We start from the raw sequence: 19,523 nt of genomic DNA on the forward strand, positions 1-19,523 counted from the left end.
TTGGACTGGGCTACTACTGCATCAGATGTAACATGCACATTCCCCTGTGGATACGAAGTATACAACTATAAACTCGAGCATCTAAAATTAATTCCCATTGAGCGAGATTTTTATACCATTTTGTGTAAATCGGTTGATCGTTTCCCAATATTGAGATGTGACCAATAACACCAGCCCTCATTTCCAACTACCTTACTCCAACATATCCCGTAATATTGATACAAATGACTCTATCTCCTCGAGTCAAGATCGTTTCCTGGCATAACTATATATATCGTACAATGCCTCGGAGTGTGAAAGTCCCAACACACGCCTATCCCACACAGGCTTTAGACGGGCCGGAGGAATAACCAAAAAATCTTCCCTTTATCCCGCCATCAAAAATCAAAAGGTTCTGTCGTGGAGCAAGGTTCGTTTGCTGGTTTGTTTTATTTGGCAAATTATTTTATAATTTTGTATTTATTTATTTCTGCATCTGCTGCGTAATCTGGGCGTTGTGCTCCTGGAAGCGCTCGCTCACGCGCTGCTGCGTGGCCATCCACTTGAGGACGCAGCGGTTGAGGCATCCGGTTTCCTTGGAGGAGAGAGATTTGGAGGTGAAGTCATCGACGCAGGAAGTGAAGCAGTGCTCGACAAGACCGCCGAAAGCCTAGAAATTGGAAGAAATTGTTAATTGGGATTCATCGCTTCGGGGGAGCATGTCGTTGTGTATTGAGAGGAGGGAGAGAGACGTACGCCGACGAACTCTTTGACTTGACGCTTCTGCATGCGCTGCTCGAGAGTGCGCTGTTCGGCGGCTGTTAACCTGAGATTGGGGAAGCGGCAAATGTTAGTTGTAATCCTCTTTAATTATGTTGGACAGATCATTGCGTACATATCCATGGTGGCGGTATTAGAGGTGGTGAAGACGATTAAACAGCGATCAAAGGTGTTTGGCTTGGAGTGCTAGAGACTGATGACGATGAAATTTCAAAGTACTAGAGACGTTCCACCCCACATTGAAGAGTGCAAGCTCTTTTCGGCACGGATGACGGATGTAGCTTAGAGCGGTTGATAGGCCATACAGTGCCAATATTTGACATGGGTGATTTGCACTGTATCTCAACTACACGCAGCTTCAGTATAGCTTGTAGGTATACAATTGGCTTGCTTTCATCCTCATTGGGCTTTAATTATTGGCTATATTCGCGTATGATACGATAATAAGCTTCAGTTAGTACCGAATTGCTAGGTTCATCATTATGTTCTACAAGATGCATCCTATAAGCCGCTGGATGGCGCCATGTCTCGCGAGATGTATAAAACTTGTGATAGGAGAGTAGGAGTGTGAGCGCTTCGCTTTGCGTTATCTCAATGTTACATTTATTTAATTGAAGAGGTACAAGATCCCCACTTCGGATGTCAGAATTTTTGATTGTTTTCTCCTTTTTCAAATTGTTTGTTTGCCACAGCTCGAGCAAGCATCGCATTTGAACCAAGTTTCACGCTATATATGTCATTATGTCGGGACCCTCAGCGCCGTTTTCGACCATACTTGAACATCAAAGACCTAGTCAACGAAGTGATTTCAGAATAACAATTATTTGTGCAATACAGGTCGAATATGACCCTATCTGCCTGCTCGTTGACGAATTCTGGGACGGCAATGGTGATTTTGGCTGGGCGGGGTGTGGCAGCAGTACAAACCAAGACAATGAGTGAAGGCAATCTGGCTCCTAGAGGCACAGAAACTACTTGGACAGCCATATCTTGAAGACAGGAAAGTCAAAAGGCAGTTTCGTTCTTGCAGAGTTTGAAGTCTGTATAGGATATAAAAATAGGCGCCGACCGTCTACTTTTATTTAATGTACAGAGTGTGCTTGCACGAGCATATCTTGAGATAGACAATTTAAAAGGGCAATACCAACTACCAAAGGAGTGGCTATTATACAAGATAAAACACCAAAATAAGGCGATATACATCAGCTGCTGTCATTACATGTTTTTGCGCAATCATATCTTAAGGATGAACAAGTCAGCAAAGCGAGATCAATTATAGAGAGCGTGGTAGAAAGATGGAACAGAACCCTGGGCCCCGAACATCCAAACCGGCTGCCATCTTGGCACGAGCTCGCGATGGCATATTATAAAACCAGCAGCTCAAGGAGGCAGTTTCGTTACTGGAGCACGTGTTAATGGTGAAGAGGGAGACACTAGAAGAAGATCATCTAGATCGTCTCAAATCAGAGGCGTAGCTTACAAAGCTATACATGTATACGGAAGAGAAGAGCGTTGAAGAAGAAGAAGGTGTATTACCTTGTCCAACTGACACCCGGCTTAGATCATGGGAATGATCTATCTCATCTCCCCAGAAGACCTATGATGACAAGTTCAAACATTCACAATGGAAAACCAGGTTTGCGATATTAGCGACTACGAGTTTGCCCCCTCTATTCAAGCTTTATCTTCTCCTTCCCGTTCTTCTTCTTCATTATTGTACGGAAATTACGGAAAGCTCATCTTTGGTATCAATTTTATATGTCCCAATTCAGGATTTGGGTGCGGGCTGTTGGTCTTACTAGTCGCTGAGAGTGAGTGATATGAGAATCTATCCCACACCAAGCGGTGATGGCAAATTGAAAAGGAGCAAATTCAGCGTCGGTAAGCTACGTCTAACCTTCAAAGGGATTTTTAATTTTGTGCTATTTTTTAATTCTCTTTATCTTCATCCAGGGTAAGACATTAACGTTGGGTTTCTATGTAACTGTTCATACCAAGCTCTTCTATGCTTACATATGTTATTCTTTGTATAGCTAGTTAACACGGCAGTCCCTTTCATTAAAAAGTTATTATCGTTCTCGTATAATGCTTGTGCAGTTGTATTCGTTTATCGTTTATCACTTAGAGAATTAATAATCAGGGCGCCGCGAATATTCGTAATTCGGATTCTCCATCTCCAATAGAGCAGATTACCGGGCCCAAAAAGCAAAGACGAGCCCCATAGCTACGAGGTCAAAATTACATGATTGATAGAGTTTCCCTATGGAGCAACAAGTTGAAGTCATCGTCTTTCTCTATTTGGCTCGTATCTACAAATACCTACCCCGGGTCTTACATAGCTTAGCCATGCCCCAGCTTGCATTAGTGCAAGATTGTATGGCATGCGGATTGGTTTGGAATACCGCAAAGACGTCAGAATCCGTATTTCCTTGCTAGTTCCTGGATTGCTCGGCTGCATCGTTCATCGTGAGCCTCAAATACTGGGACCGCTAGTGTGGCTATGCTCGGATGTTTGACTTGTTTATACAATCCCCTGGTCAAGGCGCAACGCAATAGCTTGCCCGCTCTCTATGAAATCACCGGAAATGGGGACGAGGTTTGCCTTTAGGCGAGGCTTTGAATGCAAGAGGATGGGGTGAAAATGACGACTTGTTCGTAACCTTGTCGTTGGCCGGACACGTACGAGAAAGCCGATAATACGACGTCGGTCAGCCTGGTCGCCCAAGCCACAACGGCTTCGTGAACTATTTGACATAAGCCTTGCCTTGGCACAAGCCTCGTCTCGTTGTGCATTCGCAGTTATCTTTCGGCGATTGTCGTTGTTGTTGGTGAGTGAGCCTGTCGCGCACCGAACTACGGAGTAAACAAATACGAGAGCCTGTGCTGTGACGTCTGATTGGCATCCCCAGGCGAGCTAGTCGTTGACGGTGCTAAGCAGGCCTAAAAATTGCCCGCGTATATGCATGTAAACTTAATTGAATGAAGGTCAGAGAGCTGGATATTGGCAGGATTGGGGCGATATTGGCCCTACCGCTAGCACGGGCACGCCCCCATATGGCTATGCTAAAAAAAGAGAAAGCCGATGGAGTATTAATCAATATTGGCCTGCTGAGAGGATGCAGCTCTGACCTCTTGTTGTAATAGGTGGTATAATACGAAGTCCTGAGCACTATCGTATATGTCATCTCCCTTGTTCGATGCTAGCACCAGCGTAGTCTTGTCATACTGGGCCACTAGCAGCTCAGCTATTATGTAGCGCCCCCTTTTTGGGTTGTATGATTCCTGTATGATTCATCATACATTGAGATGCTGTATATGCTGCCATACAGAGACAGAGACAGAGACAGAGACAGAGCCAGAGACAGCGCGAGACATTCGAGCTCAGCTCAGCTCCCGTCCACCCACCAGGTCGCCGCCCCTCCTCTCGAGACGTCCGTTGCAGCACCTTGCAGGGATCATGGCCTTGTTTGCGCTGCGCTGCCTTTTGAAGATCCAGGCGCCGATCATCCAGAAATCAACGCCTTGTCCCAACGTCATTCGCTGTCTGGCTTCCCTGCCGATTTCTCTGTCCCCCTCGTTTTGCGCGGGTGCACCGCCTCGTTGCCCTGGTCCAAGTCATTACTGGCGCATGGAGGAGCTGCATCTAGTGTCTGATGGAGGGGCTGGTTTGTACATGTATAGAAGTGGAAGTGGAAGAATTGCTAGTGTAGCAGTGGGCAGCGTGAGTCCAGATAATTCAGGCACTCAGCTCAACTGAGACCAAGTACAGTAGGTACCTGGCGACAAAAGTACCTGGCATGGCTGCAGCAAACTGTATTACTCGCTTGTAGTATTGTAGTGGCAGTATCATCGTTTTTTCCCCTTGTCCAGTCGCTGCGACTGTACCGTGCCTGCAGCTGCCTTGTTCTGGAGCCCCTGTGTTTTACAGCCATCCTCCCGCAAGGAATGCCCCGTCAAGTATTGGCTGTGCCGCGCATGTATCGTGTAATATCATGTATCAGAACAGCTCTCTCTCAGCGGTTCGTCAGCTACGCACACACGACTTCTAATAATAAGCCCGCGCCACAAAAGAAGCGTGCCTGCAGCCCACGTACAAGCTTGTATGTACAGGTACCGGCCCGGCACATGGCCTGCGTGACGCCTGGTGAGCTGCCTTGTCTCGGGGCCGCTAAAGGGCCTAGCACTGCGACCTGCCATCCCGTGGTTCCTCGCAGCAGTACGACGCTGCTACCGCGAGGTACTTGGCCCGCGGCGCCCTCAGAGTACCCGCCGTACCGCTGTGCCACCCGCCACCAAAAACCTCACGGCGACAAAGCTGCAACACCACAGCCGGGCTTTCAACCAAACGCCGTGCACCTCCTTCAACCTCCCTCCGCGCCCATCCATCACCACCGCCGCCAGAATCGCTTCCCTCATGTCTCTGGGCCTTTGTCGGGGCATCTGGCCGCTACTTCATCCTTGGATCGCCCGCTCTGCTTCCCGCCCGCTCGCTGCCCGGCGAAGCGTCTCGTCCAGCTGAGCGACGAGGCCAAGAGTCACTCCTCATCTTGCGCAATCATCGACACTCGTTGACAGGCCTCCCCGACTTTGGCGCCGTCTGCGAACTTCCAGCTTGCTCCATTGCACTCGCTCACATCCCCCGCTCTCGCTCTTGCTCACCACTCTCTCTTCTCTTGCCTCCCTTTCGGGGGCCGAATCCATCGCTCGTTGCGCCCTTCGTCGATCTGGACAATTCGCGGTCTCGCTGAGTCTGCCCATCCATTGATTCTGGCTGCGCTGCGTGTCTCCCGACATCTGCCCTCCACGCGCTGGCGCCCGCCATGATGTCCAGCAATCCGAATCCGCATCAGGGCAGCCCGCCGTCGCTGCCTGCGATGCCCAACACCCCTGCGTCGCCGCCGAACAAACGCGACCTCAAGTCCTGGTGGAAGAACTTCAAGCTGCCTACCAAACACCAGGAAACGTCTCAGCAGGGTACGCTCTCAACTTCCACAACATCCCCTCCCGTCGGCCCTCATACCTTTATCCGCAGGCGGCTCGCTTCGTTCAGGAAGCTCTGGTCGCTATTCAGATCATCTGGTATCGATTTTCAATTTGCTAGGTTGCGTTTCGTTGCGTGCCACATATGCCTATTGAAGCCAGGGACTTCTTGTCGCAGTTTGCTTGGTCAATGAATAGTCATAGTTGAAAGGCGTATCAAGCGATGCAAATCCTTTCCTCTTGAATGGTCTTCCCTGGCCTTTTTAACTAATCGTCTCCGCTGTCCCTTGGCTACATTGTATATGTCCATGAACAGAAAGAGAGAGAGAAAAAGAGCTTTCCTAATGCGTCATCTTACTTGTGTCAACACACTGAACTAATCTAATGAGTTTATAGACCACCGTGGCAACGGAGGCATATTTGGTGTTCCTCTCCGACAGAGCATAACATACGCAAACGTTGCCATTTCTCTTGTTGATGAGAATGGCAAGAGCTACATTTACGGCTATGTTCCCATTGTCGTCGCTAAATGCGGTGTCTTCTTGAAGGAAAAGGGTACGTCTGACGAAGAACGGAGCCAGTCGGTTCATGGATTCTGATCACTGCTAACACCGGCCCTAGCTACTGGTATTGAAGGCATCTTCCGATTGAGCGGTTCCGAGAAACGAATCAAAGAGCTCAAGACGATTTTCGATTCACCTGATCGATATGGCAAGGGACTCGTTTGGGAAGGATATACCGTTCACGATGCTGCCAATGTGCTCCGAAGATATCTCAACGATTTACCCGAGCCCGTAGTACCTCTGGACCTATACGAAAAGTTCCGCGATCCCCTTCGTGGAGCTACAAAGCAAGCAGTTGGAGATACGGAAGGTCCGCAATTCGTTGAGAATTTTGATGAGAGGGCAGCTATTGTGAAATACCAGAAGCTGATTACAGAATTGCCTCCGCTTAACAAGCAGCTGCTTCTCTACATTCTGGATCTGCTGGCCGTATTTGCAGCCAAGTCTGATGAAAACCGCATGAATTCTCAGAACTTGGCTGCCATTTTCCAACCCGGCATGCTATCCCACCCCTCACATGCAATGGCACCTGAGGAGTATCGACTGAATCAATGCGTCATCATTTTTCTCATTGAGAATCAAGACCATTTCCTTATCGGAATGCAAGGCACCGAGGCAGACGAGACAACGATGCAGCAAGTGGCCTCCGGGACTCCTAACCCTCCGCGTACGCCGAACCAAGACCGAAATTCGGGTTTAGGGAGAACGGCTTCTAACGCCAGTGCTGGTGCCGAGAGCATCCGCAAAGATGGCTTAATTCGTCGAAACAGATCCGTATCTTCCAGGCACTCCAGAGTTGATGGTGCTGTCACTCCCAACAGCCCGGCCTTGGCTGCAACGCCCACTGGTGGCGGTTTGGCTAGGAGCAACACCGTACCATCTAAGAAGTCACCAGCTCTGGTAGGAGGCAAATTCAAGAAGAACGAGAACCCTGGCCGCGCACCACACTCACCTGCCTTGGAGCCGCTGACGCCAGCTCGCTTACCTCAACAGGATGTCATTGATACCCCTTACAGAGCTACTACACCGACCCCATCGCATACGACTTTCGACTCCATGCATCTCGCTCCCGATCGTATACTATCAGCTGGTCGAAGCCAAGAGAGACTGTTGGACGTCCCACACGACCAATCGGCGCCTTCAAAGCATCAAAAATTAGAGCACCTCTTTCAGCGATCTCCGAACCACGAGAGCGGCGGCGGCGACAAAAGACAGCCAAACAAGCTCAAGAAGAAGCGGATACCAGGTAGCATGAGCATCAGCGCCCAGAGCTCGTGCTCCTCGCTTCCACACTCCGCCTCGCCAGGTACAGAGGCAGGAAACCCTTTGGAAGCGACACCTGCTTTTGCACAGCCCACAACACAGCCTCAATTTCGTCCAAGTACTATTCCTCATTCTGTTCCACAACCAGCGCCTTCTGCTTCGACACCAGCCATAGACTCTCCAAAGCAGCCGGATTTGCATCACCAGCTCTCGACCCCTGCTATTCACCAGAACCACACTGACTCGCATAATCACTCGCATAATCATTCGATTTCACATTATCATGAGCTTAACCTTGATGTTTCCGCACCACGTGGGAAGAAATCCCCCCCTGCTTCAGTTAATTCATCGTTCAATGACGGATCAGATTTAGACCAGGTGGCTCAAGAGCCACCCTTGCCAGCAATCGTCGAGACGGCCGATAAAGAAAAAAAGAGCAGGTGGAGACTGTCAAGGACTAAGAAAGACGACTTTCCAAGCGGGCCGACTAGCCCCAAAGCATCACCTCCAGTAATCAACATTGGCTCAAACCATAACGCAGATGTTAGCACCACATCTATTGGAAGTGCCATTGCCAAGCCCCGGAAGAGCTTCACTGGCGAGAGTTCCGAGCAAGTAGGAAGCGGTAGCGATCGCGCTTACACGTATGATAGCTCCAAGGATGAAGACTCTAAAGGACCTATTGGATGGATAAAGCACAAGTATCGAGAGGCCAAAGAAGTTGCCGATCACAAGCGGAATAAATCCCCTCCTCCTTCAGACGGCCATCAACCATTCGGCCAGAGTATGCTGGCGCCACGGGGTAAGAGTCTGGACATAAAGCGAGATCTCAATCGAGAAGAGGATAAGCTCTTCCCGAATGCGGCTCAACAACTTGCGTTTAGAGATGCTTCGAAAGAAAGAGCAAATGTCCCGCCAGCAGCACCAGAAGTGTACAGGAAGCTTGGCCAAACCGAACCAGCTCAGAGAGAGGTTACCCAAGGCATGACCATTCACAGGGTCATTAGCGAATCGGACTCTGAGCCGCAAAATGTCGTGCCGGTAGCTAATGCTGCCAAAGAAGCAGCTCCTGAGACTGCTGCCCTGCCCAAGACGCAAGCTGTGACAGTACCCGAGTCCCAAGTACCGCCACCTCTGGAGCAACCATTGCCAGCCGTTGTAGAGAATAAAGAGCAAGAGGAAAAGCAAGCATAGTGACTTTTTTAGTTGTAAATGAGCTTTCCCCAAGCGATGAAGATGAATCTAGGATTATGAGGAGTTGATGGGACGGGCCGTTTTTTCTCTCTATTAATTTCTCTTCTTATCACCCCCCTTTTTTGTCCCTTTTTTTATCTCGTTTCTTTTTTCTAGAATTAACGAATTTCCTTTGTCTATCATGTATTTAAAGACCTTTTTCTCTTCTCTTTCTCTTCTTTTTTGAATGGAAGAGATGGAAAAGGGAGCTTTTTTAACGTCAAAACACTGCTGTATGTATGTTGAAGCGGAAGGCGGAAGGGGAGAAGCATGTGTAGGAAATGGGAATATTAGGTAAAAATTATTTAGTTATGAAAGACATATATGTCGGTTGCTACGGCCGTTGATGTAATTTGAAAAATGGGTGATATACCATGCAAGCCTCACTTTCACTTTCTCTCTTTTAGGGCCTTTTCCCCTCCGCAGGACCATCAAACTTGGTTATGGATGAGAATGCATATTCAAGATTGTATATAAATTAATTTATTGGGATTAGCTGTAGATGTATACTTTGTATATCTAATCTTATGAATGAACTGTACGCTATTTCCTTTCTTCTGCGATACAAAAACTATTGCCGCTCTTTCTTTTCCTATGCCAATATCAACGAAACAATTGCAAAAGAGATAAACGAATTAGGCCTTTGTGACAGATCCCTCGTACACCCCCGTATCCCAAACAATCATGTATCCCGCTCTCCTCCAATCTTCATTAAAAAATCCATTGAAGCCCGCCCACACGCGAGTTAGCTGCGATATACCCAGTCGCTTGCCCTCAGGAGTATTCAAAAACTCGCCTAGCCAAGGCTCAATACCTTCGAATCCGACGATATACCGAGGAACAGGCACGACGGGATTTTCAGGGGCAAATAGTTCCTGGCCTAAGAACGGGAGAGGGTTATCGTAGAAGCGATCTGCTTCGTCGCGGTAAAATTCGCGCTCAGGAGTGTTTGGCTGGGTATGCAGAGGAGGCTCGCAGGTGAGCGCATAGGCGGACAGATCTGGGTAGACGAGATGTGAGCGCCAGGGGGTGGAGTGGCATGGCATTAGAAAGAGAGCAAAGAGATCCTCTTTATTAGTGTCGTCATCGACAGATGTCGTGGCATTGGTGATTGGGGATGCCGAGTAGTGGGTTAGATGGGCGATCCGAACAGCAGAGGGATGAATACGTTCATATTCTTGTCGGAGGAATGAGAGAACGCCAAGAGGTGCGGGTTGGTGCAGGAAAGAGAGATAGCCGGCGAGGATAATGTTGATTCCCAAGGCGGTAAAGAGAAGAGGCTTGTTGCGAAGGCGAGCGCGGCGAGCAGCTGGTGACTTGGTTCTGGAGGGTTGAGATGCAGATATTTGAGCCGCAGAGGAAATAGAGGGAGGGGGGCTTGTTCGTATGACTGAAGTGAAGAAAGACGCGGCTCTTGGAGCGGCAAGGACGCTAAGAATTGGAAGGAGAGGGTAGATGAAGCGAACTTCTTTGTGGGAGATGAGGGAAAGCGCAACAATGGTGCTTAGGACGGCGTAGGAGAGCGTCCGAAGGATGTTGGCTTGATCGGTAGTCTTGGATAACGGTTTGAACAATGCCGGCACGGCAAAAGGGATGCCTGTAGTACAAAGCAGAGGTATGCCTTGGAGGATGTAGTAGTGCCAAGGGTTGCGGCCGTAAAAGACAGCAAGTGATTTGGAGATGTTAAAAGTGAGCCAGTTATAAGGTGGGAAGGCCCAGAATCCAAAGTAGAATCGGTCAGCAAGAGCAGATAAGCCCACAACCAGAGACCCGCAGAGGACTGCTTCTCTGAATAGAACCAAGATAGTAGAGAAACTCAATGGCGAGTTTCCCTGAAGCGTTATTCTTGTAAGAGCAACAAAGACAATGGTGAGCCAAATAAGGACATTAGTAGGGCGTAAAACGACAGCCATGGCAGCGAGGCACAGCGAGGCACGGAGGCGCCAGAGTTTACCACGCAGGACGTTGAAGGGCTTGGAATTCTCTTTGATGGAATATGGGGCAACACCGACGAGTTGCCAAGGCCAATAGCAGAGAGCCATGACTGTGAGAGTTGTCTCGAGAGAATTGGAAAACGTCCTGGTGGAGCAATACCATTGCCAGGGATTCAGAAGTTGCATGAAGAGCTGAAGGTGTTCAATTATCGTATAAGTGGCATGCTTAGACTTAGGAATTGAGGAGAATTTGGGGTGAGACTTACAGCGAAGAAGGAAGCGTTGCTATCAGAGCCATACACATTAGAGGCAAGATGCCAGGTGTACCAGTCTCCTAGAGCAGCAATGATGGCCTGCAAGATCCTAGGAGAAACAATGACTGCGGCGGAGCGAATAGCATTTCCTGGAGGAAAGATGGCAGATAGGCGATCTGCAGCCATGTATGCACCAGAGAAGAGGAGAGGATGGAGAGACGACCTCAGCTGGTGATGCCATTCCTGTAAAGCGAGTAAAGACGTTAGTAAAGGTGCAATGAGATGAAGTTTTGTTGGAATGTGCTAGTTTTTGCTCCCTCTCTTTTCAGGTTTATATCAATGGAAGAATTGTGTTATGTATTTGAGTGTATATATATATATATATACTCAAATAGGATATATGTATAAAGACTTACCCATGTGAGCCACGCGCCGCTTCCGGGTCCAAAGGCCAGGCGCCAAGCCGGCTCCAGCGCCTGGAAAAACTCATCGGGCTGGAAGAAGGTGGCCAGATACAGGGCATTTATCAGCCGCAGAATGATGATGTCTCGCAGCGGAACGGGTGAGAGACGCGGCTTGCTCTTGAACGAGGCCGAAGGAGCGCGTTGGTGGCCAGCCATGGTTATGTGGATGGTTTGGCTTTAGTGGGTGGGCATTGGGGAACGTTGAAAGTGTCCAGTTGAGTTGGCGCGCTATAGGTGGTTGTAGGGGAGCCCCTTTAGTGTCTAGCGGCTGCTAATCAGGCTCCCGTCACGCTATGGTGGATTGGATTGGATTGGCTGGGCCCTTGCTGCTCCGCTGCTTGATGGACAACGAGTAACGTGGCCCAATTCATGCATTGCGGAGTCGGGCGTGGCAGCACGAGAACTCCCAAGATTTCTTTTTCGCGTGTTGTTTGAGTATATTTGAAAATAAATTCTCATCATAAAATCTTGAAAAGAGTAGCATATGATCTACCTGCCTCCCTATGTCTTCAGACTAATGAGCACTGACCTTGAGCTTGTTTAGAGCCCCCTGCAAGTGCAGATGCGCCTGCCGTACAACTTTGGAACTTGGCACTTGGCATTTGGCACGAGCAACCAATAGAAGCCGCTGGATAGCAGCTATTGACTGGAAAATAATGCGTGGAAGGAGCTGCGCAAGTTACCTATGTTCCAACAAGTGCATATCGAGAAGGAGGTAGATATAGAAAGTGCCCAGCAGCTCTTAACACGGTTATTACTACTAGTAGAGTATTACACTGCCGAACACCAATGAAAAAGGGCCATCTTCAATTCAATGTGATCTAATCTCATCTAATCAGTAAGTGATCGTATCTATGTATACAGATAAAACCACCCCGGTCTCACTTGGATGTAGCAATGCTCGTATCGCCTTATCTCCTTACCATTCGCTTGCAGTAGCATATGCACATCCTTTCTTTGGCATCAGCATCCAGCGTAAGCATTGGTCGACAAAGCATCCTCCCATGCAGCCAAATCTCACATTACATCATTCCCTCAGCCGTCCGTTCGTCATAGGCCGCAGATACCATTCACAGATCTCACAAGACCACAGAGAGCCAAGTCTACGTACGTAATGCGGCCGTTCTCATTGGCTTACCTCCAACACGGCGACAGGGCTCCCCACCCTTTTTTTTTTCCTTTTTTCCTTGGTGGCCGGACCGGATGCTGCATCAGCGCAAAATCATGAGAGAGCCGCCGGATGTGGGGATCAATGCCATCCCACTGCTTAAAAATGTGAAGAAGGCACTGCGGATTCAAAATCTAGCGTATGGACTAGATACTTAAGGGAATAATAGCATGATTGCCTATTGCTTTGCCCAGCTGGGCAATCGTTCGCCTAGATCCTGGAGTGCAATCGTCACGCTCCCACGCGCCCCTAGCCCGTTTCGAGACCCTCTGCTAGGGGTCCAGACCAAAATGCCGAGGCCAGCCGGCCGCTTCTCTGGGGCGCCCTACGGCTTCGGCGGCCATGGACTATCGGACCTGCGGCGAATCGTGCCCTCGCAGAAGGAAACCACCGGCACCTCCACGGCGTTGGCTCTCCAGCCGTGCAGGGAGCTACAGGGAGCAGAGCCCAGCGTCTGGAGCCTCTGCTCCACCTGCGTGCTGCTACACGCTCAGACTTGCACTTAGGGGTATAGCGGCGGCGTATGTTCGTCTCCAATGCCTGGATCCAGCTCGAGTAGGTGACACATTGATTCCACGCGGCGTCGACGGTTCTATCGATTGCCCGCTTTCTCACGGGCCTATAATTGTCGTCGTCTCCCCCAGTGGTCAGGTGGTTTGGAAACTGACTCTCTCTCTCTCTCTCTCATCAGCATCTGCATTTATGAATTTGTACGTGAAAACCAAAAAGTAAATAAGTCAGCATTTGGGCTAACACCTTCTTTTTCTTATCACAGCATCTGCTTCACTGCTCAGCTATCTACTCCAATTTCTATTTAGCTGGTACGTCAATCGGCGCGTCAATCGGCGCTTATCCCTGCTATCAGTGCCCCTCCCCCTCCGTGTTCCGGCTTATCGCAAACAACTTCATTCCTTGCAAATCCGACCTCCAACTAACGCAGCAACAATTTTAGACCTCTTTTTCTCCAACACCAACTACCAATTCTCTCCAACCATGGCTCCTCACGCTAGCGATGCCGTTGCCAGCAATGGCGCTGCATCCCGCTTCCACGCCTCTTCCACTGATGCCGCCATCGCCACTGAGGAACAGTATGCGGCTCACAACTACCACCCTCTCCCCGTTGTCTTCGCCAAGGCCCAGGGCGTCAATGTCTGGGACCCGGAAGGCCGCCAGTACCTTGACTTCCTGTCTGCCTACAGCGCCGTCAACCAGGGCCACTGCCACCCCGAGCTCGTTAAGGCTCTTGTCGAGCAGGCCTCCCGCCTAACTCTAAGCTCAAGAGCCTTCTACAACGATGTTTTCCCCAAGTGGGCCGAGAAGGTCCGCAGCGTCTTCGGCTACGACATGGTGCTGCCCATGAACACTGGTGCCGAGGCCACTGAGACTGCTATCAAGATTGCCCGTAAGTGGGCTTACAAGGTCAAGGGTGTTCAAGAGGGCAAGGCATTGGTCTTTTGCGCTGCTGAGAACTTCCACGGCCGAACTGTAAGTATCCTATCAGCTTTCCAGCGCATCCCATATTTTTGGTTATGGGCCAAAAAAAAAAAAGAAGAAGGGATTGAGGCTCTCTTCGAGCCTTCGACAAATTAAACAAGAGAAGTATACTAACACTTGCTGCAGATGGCTGCCATCACTCTGTCCACCGATCCCGAGTCCAAGGACAACTATGGTCCTTATGTCCCCAACATTGGTGCCACCTCTCCTTCCACTGGCAAGGCCATCCGCTACAACAACGTGGCCGACCTAGAGGAGGTTTTGGAGGCCCATGGCAAGGATACCGCCGCCTTCATTGTTGAGCCCATCCAGGGTGAGGCTGGTGTTGTTGTTCCCGACGATGACTACCTCACCAAGGTCCACGCCATTTGCAAGAAGCACAACGTTCTCCTCATCTGTGACGAGATCCAGACTGGTATTGGCCGCACTGGCCGCATGCTCTGCTCCGAGTGGTCAGGCATCAAGCCTGACATGGTCACTCTTGGAAAGGCCATCTCCGGTGGCATGTACCCCGTCAGTGCTGTCTTGAGCAGCAAGGAGATCATGCTGGTCGTTGAGCCTGGCACTCACGGTTCAACCTACGGTGGTAACCCTCTGGGCTGTGCAGTGTCCATCCGAGCTCTGGAGATCCTTGAAGAGGAGGATATGACTGCCAAGGCTGAGCGTCTTGGCCACATCTTCCGTGATGGCGTGGCCGCACTCAAGTCGCCCATTATCAAGACAGTCCGCGGAAAGGGTCTGTTGAATGCCGTCGTCATTGATGAGTCGGCTGCTTCGGGCCGCACTGCATGGGACCTCTGCCTTCTGCTGAAGAGCAAGGGCCTCTTGGTAAGTTTTTCAAACATCTTATAGCTGCTCTGCCTCTTTTTCTCATCTCTACCCCTCTTTTTTCGCTACATTTCTTGTACTAATAACCCCTTTAGGCCAAGCCAACCCATGGAGACATTATCCGTTTTGCGCCTCCTCTCGTCATCACCGAAGAGGAGCTTCGCAAGGGTCTCAACATCATTGCTGAGGCTCTGAAGGAGCTGCCCACAGCCCCTAAATCCGAGGGTCACTGAATAATAAGTGACGACTTTCCTCTAGCAGTCTAAAGGAGGAAAGTCCAGAGCGTACCGTCCTACGGGAAGTAGACGCCGCTGCCTCTTGAGCGCGAGCTCCGGGAATTATGAGGGCGACCCACGCGAAAAGAGAGACGAGGAATTTCCTTTTTGATTTACACGTCAAACGTATAAGATACCCAAGGGATAGCCAGGACCGGTCATGAAGCAGCATAGGAACGGGAGCATATTATGGATTACTGTTTTGGGCTTGTTTTGTTATTCTTCTTTATTCTTTGTTGCCAGTATTGTATTTATTTTTTTTTTCTCATTCTGCGCCGGAAGCCATATTCCCTGTTTTCTAAACAGGTCGGGCGGATCGTCGTCCGCGGCGCAGAGAGCATTTGTAGTAGTATGTATGCCTTGCTAAGAAGGCATGAAACGATCAATTAACATAAATTGGGGTGGTATATGATTTGCCATTTTGTCCTATCTGTGAATTTTGTTCATGCATTTCGGTAAGAGATTGATAGCATCTCTTGTTATTTGATAATGGCACCCTTCACTCCCATTTAGACGCTTTGTTCGCATTGAAGCAATGCTGTGAATCCCCAAGGGCGTCCAGGTGATCTTCTATCAGTGGCTGGAGCGGCTCAAGCGGCATTTTTGTTCTTCTCTCGCCCTCGTCTTACTCTTTCGTGCCTTGTACGCCCAAGGCCAAATTTTGGTCAAGTAGGCATTCATGCATTAACGCGGACAACTCTCTGTTTTGTCTGCCTTACCTGTCCTTACAATTAGGCAACAGGAGGACTACTGCGATAAAAGGAATGGGGAATGCATGGGGGTTTGACTGCTAGTTCAGTATTCACAGCATGTGAAAACTCCAAAATTTTACAATGATGAGTTATTCTGCCTGGAGGGCGTCTATGTAAGTTGATAAAAATCAAGAAAGAAGAAAATTGCTCATGGGTGATGCGATAAGCCGAGGCTCGATTGATACTAGCACGTCCGCGCATGCCAAAGTGAAAAGTGTGTCCAGAAAAGGCAAATGTGGATGCACGCATGCATAGGAGGACGGGAGGATAATGCAGTGGGGGTGAGGGAGAGAGAAAAGAAGAAGCGTACTTCCTAAACTATTGAAAGCGGGGAGAGCAAAAAGGAAGGGGGTGGGTATACGTCTTATTGAGGGTGTGTGCTGATGTGTGATGGCAGTATGTGAGTGTGTGCAGTGGTGATGTGTTAACATGTAGGACTTTGATGGCGGGGTGGCATCTCAGTCAGGTACTGCATAGAGTAGTATTACCCTTGAGCTAGTCAATTCACTATTGAGTTTGGCAAAGGTGGGGAGAGAGAACGGGAAGACGTGTATACGGTATGTGTATCTTCGAGAGTGGAAAATGATAGGCTGATTGTGGTGTTGCAGGAGGGGGGCGGATGCCTGAATTATGGAGTATAAGTGAAGTTTGGGCGAGAGGGGAAATATCCTGCCTGCGACGGCTTCGCTTAGGTAGGATGTGGTGTAAATGAAACAATCTTATTGGATTAAGACGGCCGTCTTGTCACGTTGTTGCCTCATTACTTTTGTTTAATTAATCGCGGAGGAGGGAAGTGAGATGCAGGGTGCTGTAAAGCGAGAAAAAGAAATGTATCTACTCATACGCCGTGGCTGGTATCTCCAAGTAGAAGGTCGTTCAGTTTGTCCTTACATAGCCTACGGGTAATAACCAAACAAGCAGGGTATCATTAAGCTGTCTGTGTATAAGGCATGTAACAGATTAGGTAGGCAAGGTTGAGATCATTCCAATCCAGCAAAACCCAGTCTACAATCCTCACCCTTACAGAGGATAAGATGAGATGTGTAATTTGCATGCAAGGGAAGGGGTTTGGTAAAATGCCTGATGGTGACTGCAGCATGCAGATCTCTCGGTCTCGCACTGATGTCATGATGTGCGGCAGGGTTATAGTATTTCTGGGATTTGGACTCATCATAACAACAGACGTGAAGGTGGCTTGGACGCCTAGGGACGTGGTTTGTCTTCATAGGACGCAGAATTGCGTTGTGTCGCGCTCTGTCCTGCACGGGTTCGTATCGTCGGCTCTTTGGCAAGCCACTTAAGCCGCAATCGATCGAGAAACAGCACGCTATGCAAGGAAGTAAATCTAGAAGCCAGCTCGGCCCATCTCAGCCCGGCTGTTTGATAGCAGTGAACTACCTCTGAAACTTAATTCGCAGCTCACGATTGCCTCGATGCTAGCGCCTAGGATGCCGAGCGTCAAACAAAAACAGGGAACAAGCCCATGTTTCTGAAGCTGCCGCTCGGCCTTATGCACAGCTCCTCTTCACGTCGATCCCTCCCCCTCTCCAAAAGCCAAAAGGCGAAGCCGCGCATCGGTCCAAGTCGAGTCAGCCGCTTGGGACACAGCAGATGGTAGCGGCCGACGACGGATTCCGCGATGCCGCCTCAAGCCGCTCCAAGCACGGTGAGCACGTTGGAAATGAACTGGCGTCGAAAACGTTGCGTGAATTAAGAGAAAGGGGAAGGGAGAAGGCGTGTGATACACGAGCCTTCCATCGCCCTACGATTGCACGTGCTGGCTGGGCTGGTGGTCAATAGCTCGATGGCCGGCGATAGTAGCATCATGGGCCATCCAAGTACTAAGCCAGATAGAATAGCGGGGAGGTGCCAGGCCACGCAGACGCAGTGTCAGGTGATGGATGAGCATTTTGATATATACTAATAGGAAACAGGAAACAGACGATCTTTTTTCATGCCCTCAAACTAGAATCCGATCAGGCAATTCTGCGCATTTTGACAGCGCTCGAGGCCATGAGACCAGGTACCCAGGACCCTGGTCACCGCTGTGATGTCAAGGCCGTCAGCGATGGCCGAGTTGAGCCAAGGAAGAATATGGGGTGGCTCGATTGGTGCATATGATGTTGGGCATGCGATGAGATCCGTTGGGACTCCAGTCCGTCTAGAACACCAGGGATACTAAAAATAACAGGTTCAGGTGCGATAGAGTCCCTCGCGTACAAGAAGAGAAACATCCTGTGTTTGTGATGCCCACCCTTTCGATAGTCCGGGCACAGTGAAGGTCCGAAGTACATACCAAGTATCGAGCGTTGCTGAACGCTAAATAAATACCACGGCTAAGCAGGGTTAGAAGTGAGGAAGATGAAGTCTCCAGGGCCTCGGAGTTGCTTCACCGGCCAAGTAGTATAAGAATAGTAGAAAGCCTGAATATGGATATGGACACGTACTGTGGCACTATTGCACAAGCAATGCCTGGTGGCAGCAGCTGGGCTAATATTATTAGTACCATACTTACAAGGAGTACGTGCAGAGTATAGATGACAAGTCGTAGTAACAAGCTACACGTTGCATAGACGGAATACTGAAAAGACGGGTCAGCTTCCACCGAAGCATCGTTACTGCGTGAGGAATGGAGTCCAGAGTTTGATGTATACAGCTCTGCAGCAGTAGTATCTCAACTCCGTACTTGGTTGCGGACACCGGCTGTCGATAGGATTGGCCAGATTACTTCCAGACTTGTTTGCTGCAGCAGGGGGGGCCACTTTTGAGAGTCAAATCAAGCCATCCCACGTAGAAAACTGGGCTGGATGATTTGACGCGACAAAAAAAAAAAGATGTGTTGAATAGTAGGTAGTCTATGTACTTGCTATGAAGCACAGAGTGTGTAGCAGTACGCAGCCATGTACTTCTAGCCAATATTGCCGGCAATTATCGAATGCAGGGAGGATGTGAGACACATCGTACTCTTGACTCGCGGGAGCCGTTTAGATGTTCCCCCAGTATAATGGCCATCGTCGTTAATGACGGTTCATGTTGCACAGCATAAACGATGGCATCGTGGGGATGAGAAGAGTGATTGATTGGACGCGAAGCTCCCTTTAAGCTTGTCTCAAGCAGGCTGCTAATGCAGTTGGTCCACCAATTAGCAGCAGTCTCGGCTAGTGATGAGAAAATCAGAAAAGAGGGAAAAAGGAAGCCACAAAAAGAAAAGAAAGCGGAAAGCATTGTGGGAAGACCAGGCAGAAGTCGCGGAGTCCAAAAACAAAATCAACCATGGCGATGATGCATTCTTACACCAGTGCGGTGAGTCCTGTTCAGGCCTAGCTGGGGGAATCTGCCCGGCAGAAAATATGTTGGGATTAGCCTCCCGCCTTCCAGAGGTAGTAGCAGCAGCCCTCGCTCGCGCCTTTTCCTTGCTTGTGCATAAGTGATAAGGCACTACACATACATACATGCAGATTGCTCGTACAGAATACGGAATCGAGTCTCTCGTACTCGGTACACCAAGCGCGAGGCACCATGCCAATTCATTTCATCAAGCGGTAAGTCCTCGGTG

General features: G+C 49.4%; 5 protein-coding genes across 5 annotated transcripts; 2 read left to right on the top strand and 3 right to left on the bottom strand.

Moving 5' to 3' along the window:
• Positions 1 to 57: 57 nt before the first annotated feature.
• GGI43DRAFT_403754 (protein transporter TIM9) lies at positions 58 to 985 on the bottom strand. Its single transcript, XM_083205828.1, has 3 exons — positions 875 to 985; positions 736 to 805; positions 58 to 649 (listed from the first exon to the last, which is right to left on the bottom strand). Exons 1-3 carry the CDS (start codon positions 880 to 882, stop codon positions 464 to 466), a joined length of 264 nt encoding a protein of 87 aa, XP_083061406.1. The 5' UTR covers positions 883 to 985; the 3' UTR covers positions 58 to 463.
• A 193-nt stretch (positions 986 to 1,178) lies between these two features.
• Positions 1,179 to 1,909, bottom strand: GGI43DRAFT_403756 (uncharacterized protein). Its single transcript, XM_083205829.1, has one exon. The coding sequence runs from the start codon at positions 1,744 to 1,746 to the stop codon at positions 1,513 to 1,515; it is 234 nt and encodes a 77-aa protein (XP_083061407.1). The 5' UTR covers positions 1,747 to 1,909; the 3' UTR covers positions 1,179 to 1,512.
• A 3,163-nt stretch (positions 1,910 to 5,072) lies between these two features.
• GGI43DRAFT_403763 (Rho GTPase-activating protein) lies at positions 5,073 to 9,293 on the top strand. Its single transcript, XM_083205830.1, has 3 exons — positions 5,073 to 5,733; positions 6,136 to 6,294; positions 6,361 to 9,293. The coding sequence occupies exons 1-3, from the start codon at positions 5,580 to 5,582 to the stop codon at positions 8,757 to 8,759; spliced, it is 2,712 nt and encodes a 903-aa protein (XP_083061408.1). The 5' UTR covers positions 5,073 to 5,579; the 3' UTR covers positions 8,760 to 9,293.
• On the bottom strand, positions 9,266 to 12,255 carry GGI43DRAFT_403764 (protein GPI10). Its single transcript, XM_083205831.1, has 3 exons — positions 11,403 to 12,255; positions 10,999 to 11,229; positions 9,266 to 10,924 (listed from the first exon to the last, which is right to left on the bottom strand). Exons 1-3 carry the CDS (start codon positions 11,604 to 11,606, stop codon positions 9,434 to 9,436), a joined length of 1,926 nt encoding a protein of 641 aa, XP_083061409.1. The 5' UTR covers positions 11,607 to 12,255; the 3' UTR covers positions 9,266 to 9,433.
• A 1,356-nt stretch (positions 12,256 to 13,611) lies between these two features.
• GGI43DRAFT_383323 (ornithine-oxo-acid transaminase) lies at positions 13,612 to 15,173 on the top strand (the record flags this gene model as incomplete). The annotated part of the gene is made up of 3 exons (XM_083203369.1): positions 13,612 to 14,103; positions 14,239 to 14,940; positions 15,036 to 15,173. The coding sequence occupies 3 exons, from the start codon at positions 13,612 to 13,614 to the stop codon at positions 15,171 to 15,173; spliced, it is 1,332 nt and encodes a 443-aa protein (XP_083061410.1).
• Positions 15,174 to 19,523: the final 4,350 nt, after the last annotated feature.

This window comes from Trichoderma evansii (genome assembly GCF_050947405.1).
Source record: "Trichoderma evansii strain SZMC 28006 chromosome Unknown GGI43scaffold_8, whole genome shotgun sequence".
Classification (NCBI taxonomy): domain Eukaryota; kingdom Fungi; phylum Ascomycota; class Sordariomycetes; order Hypocreales; family Hypocreaceae; genus Trichoderma; species Trichoderma evansii.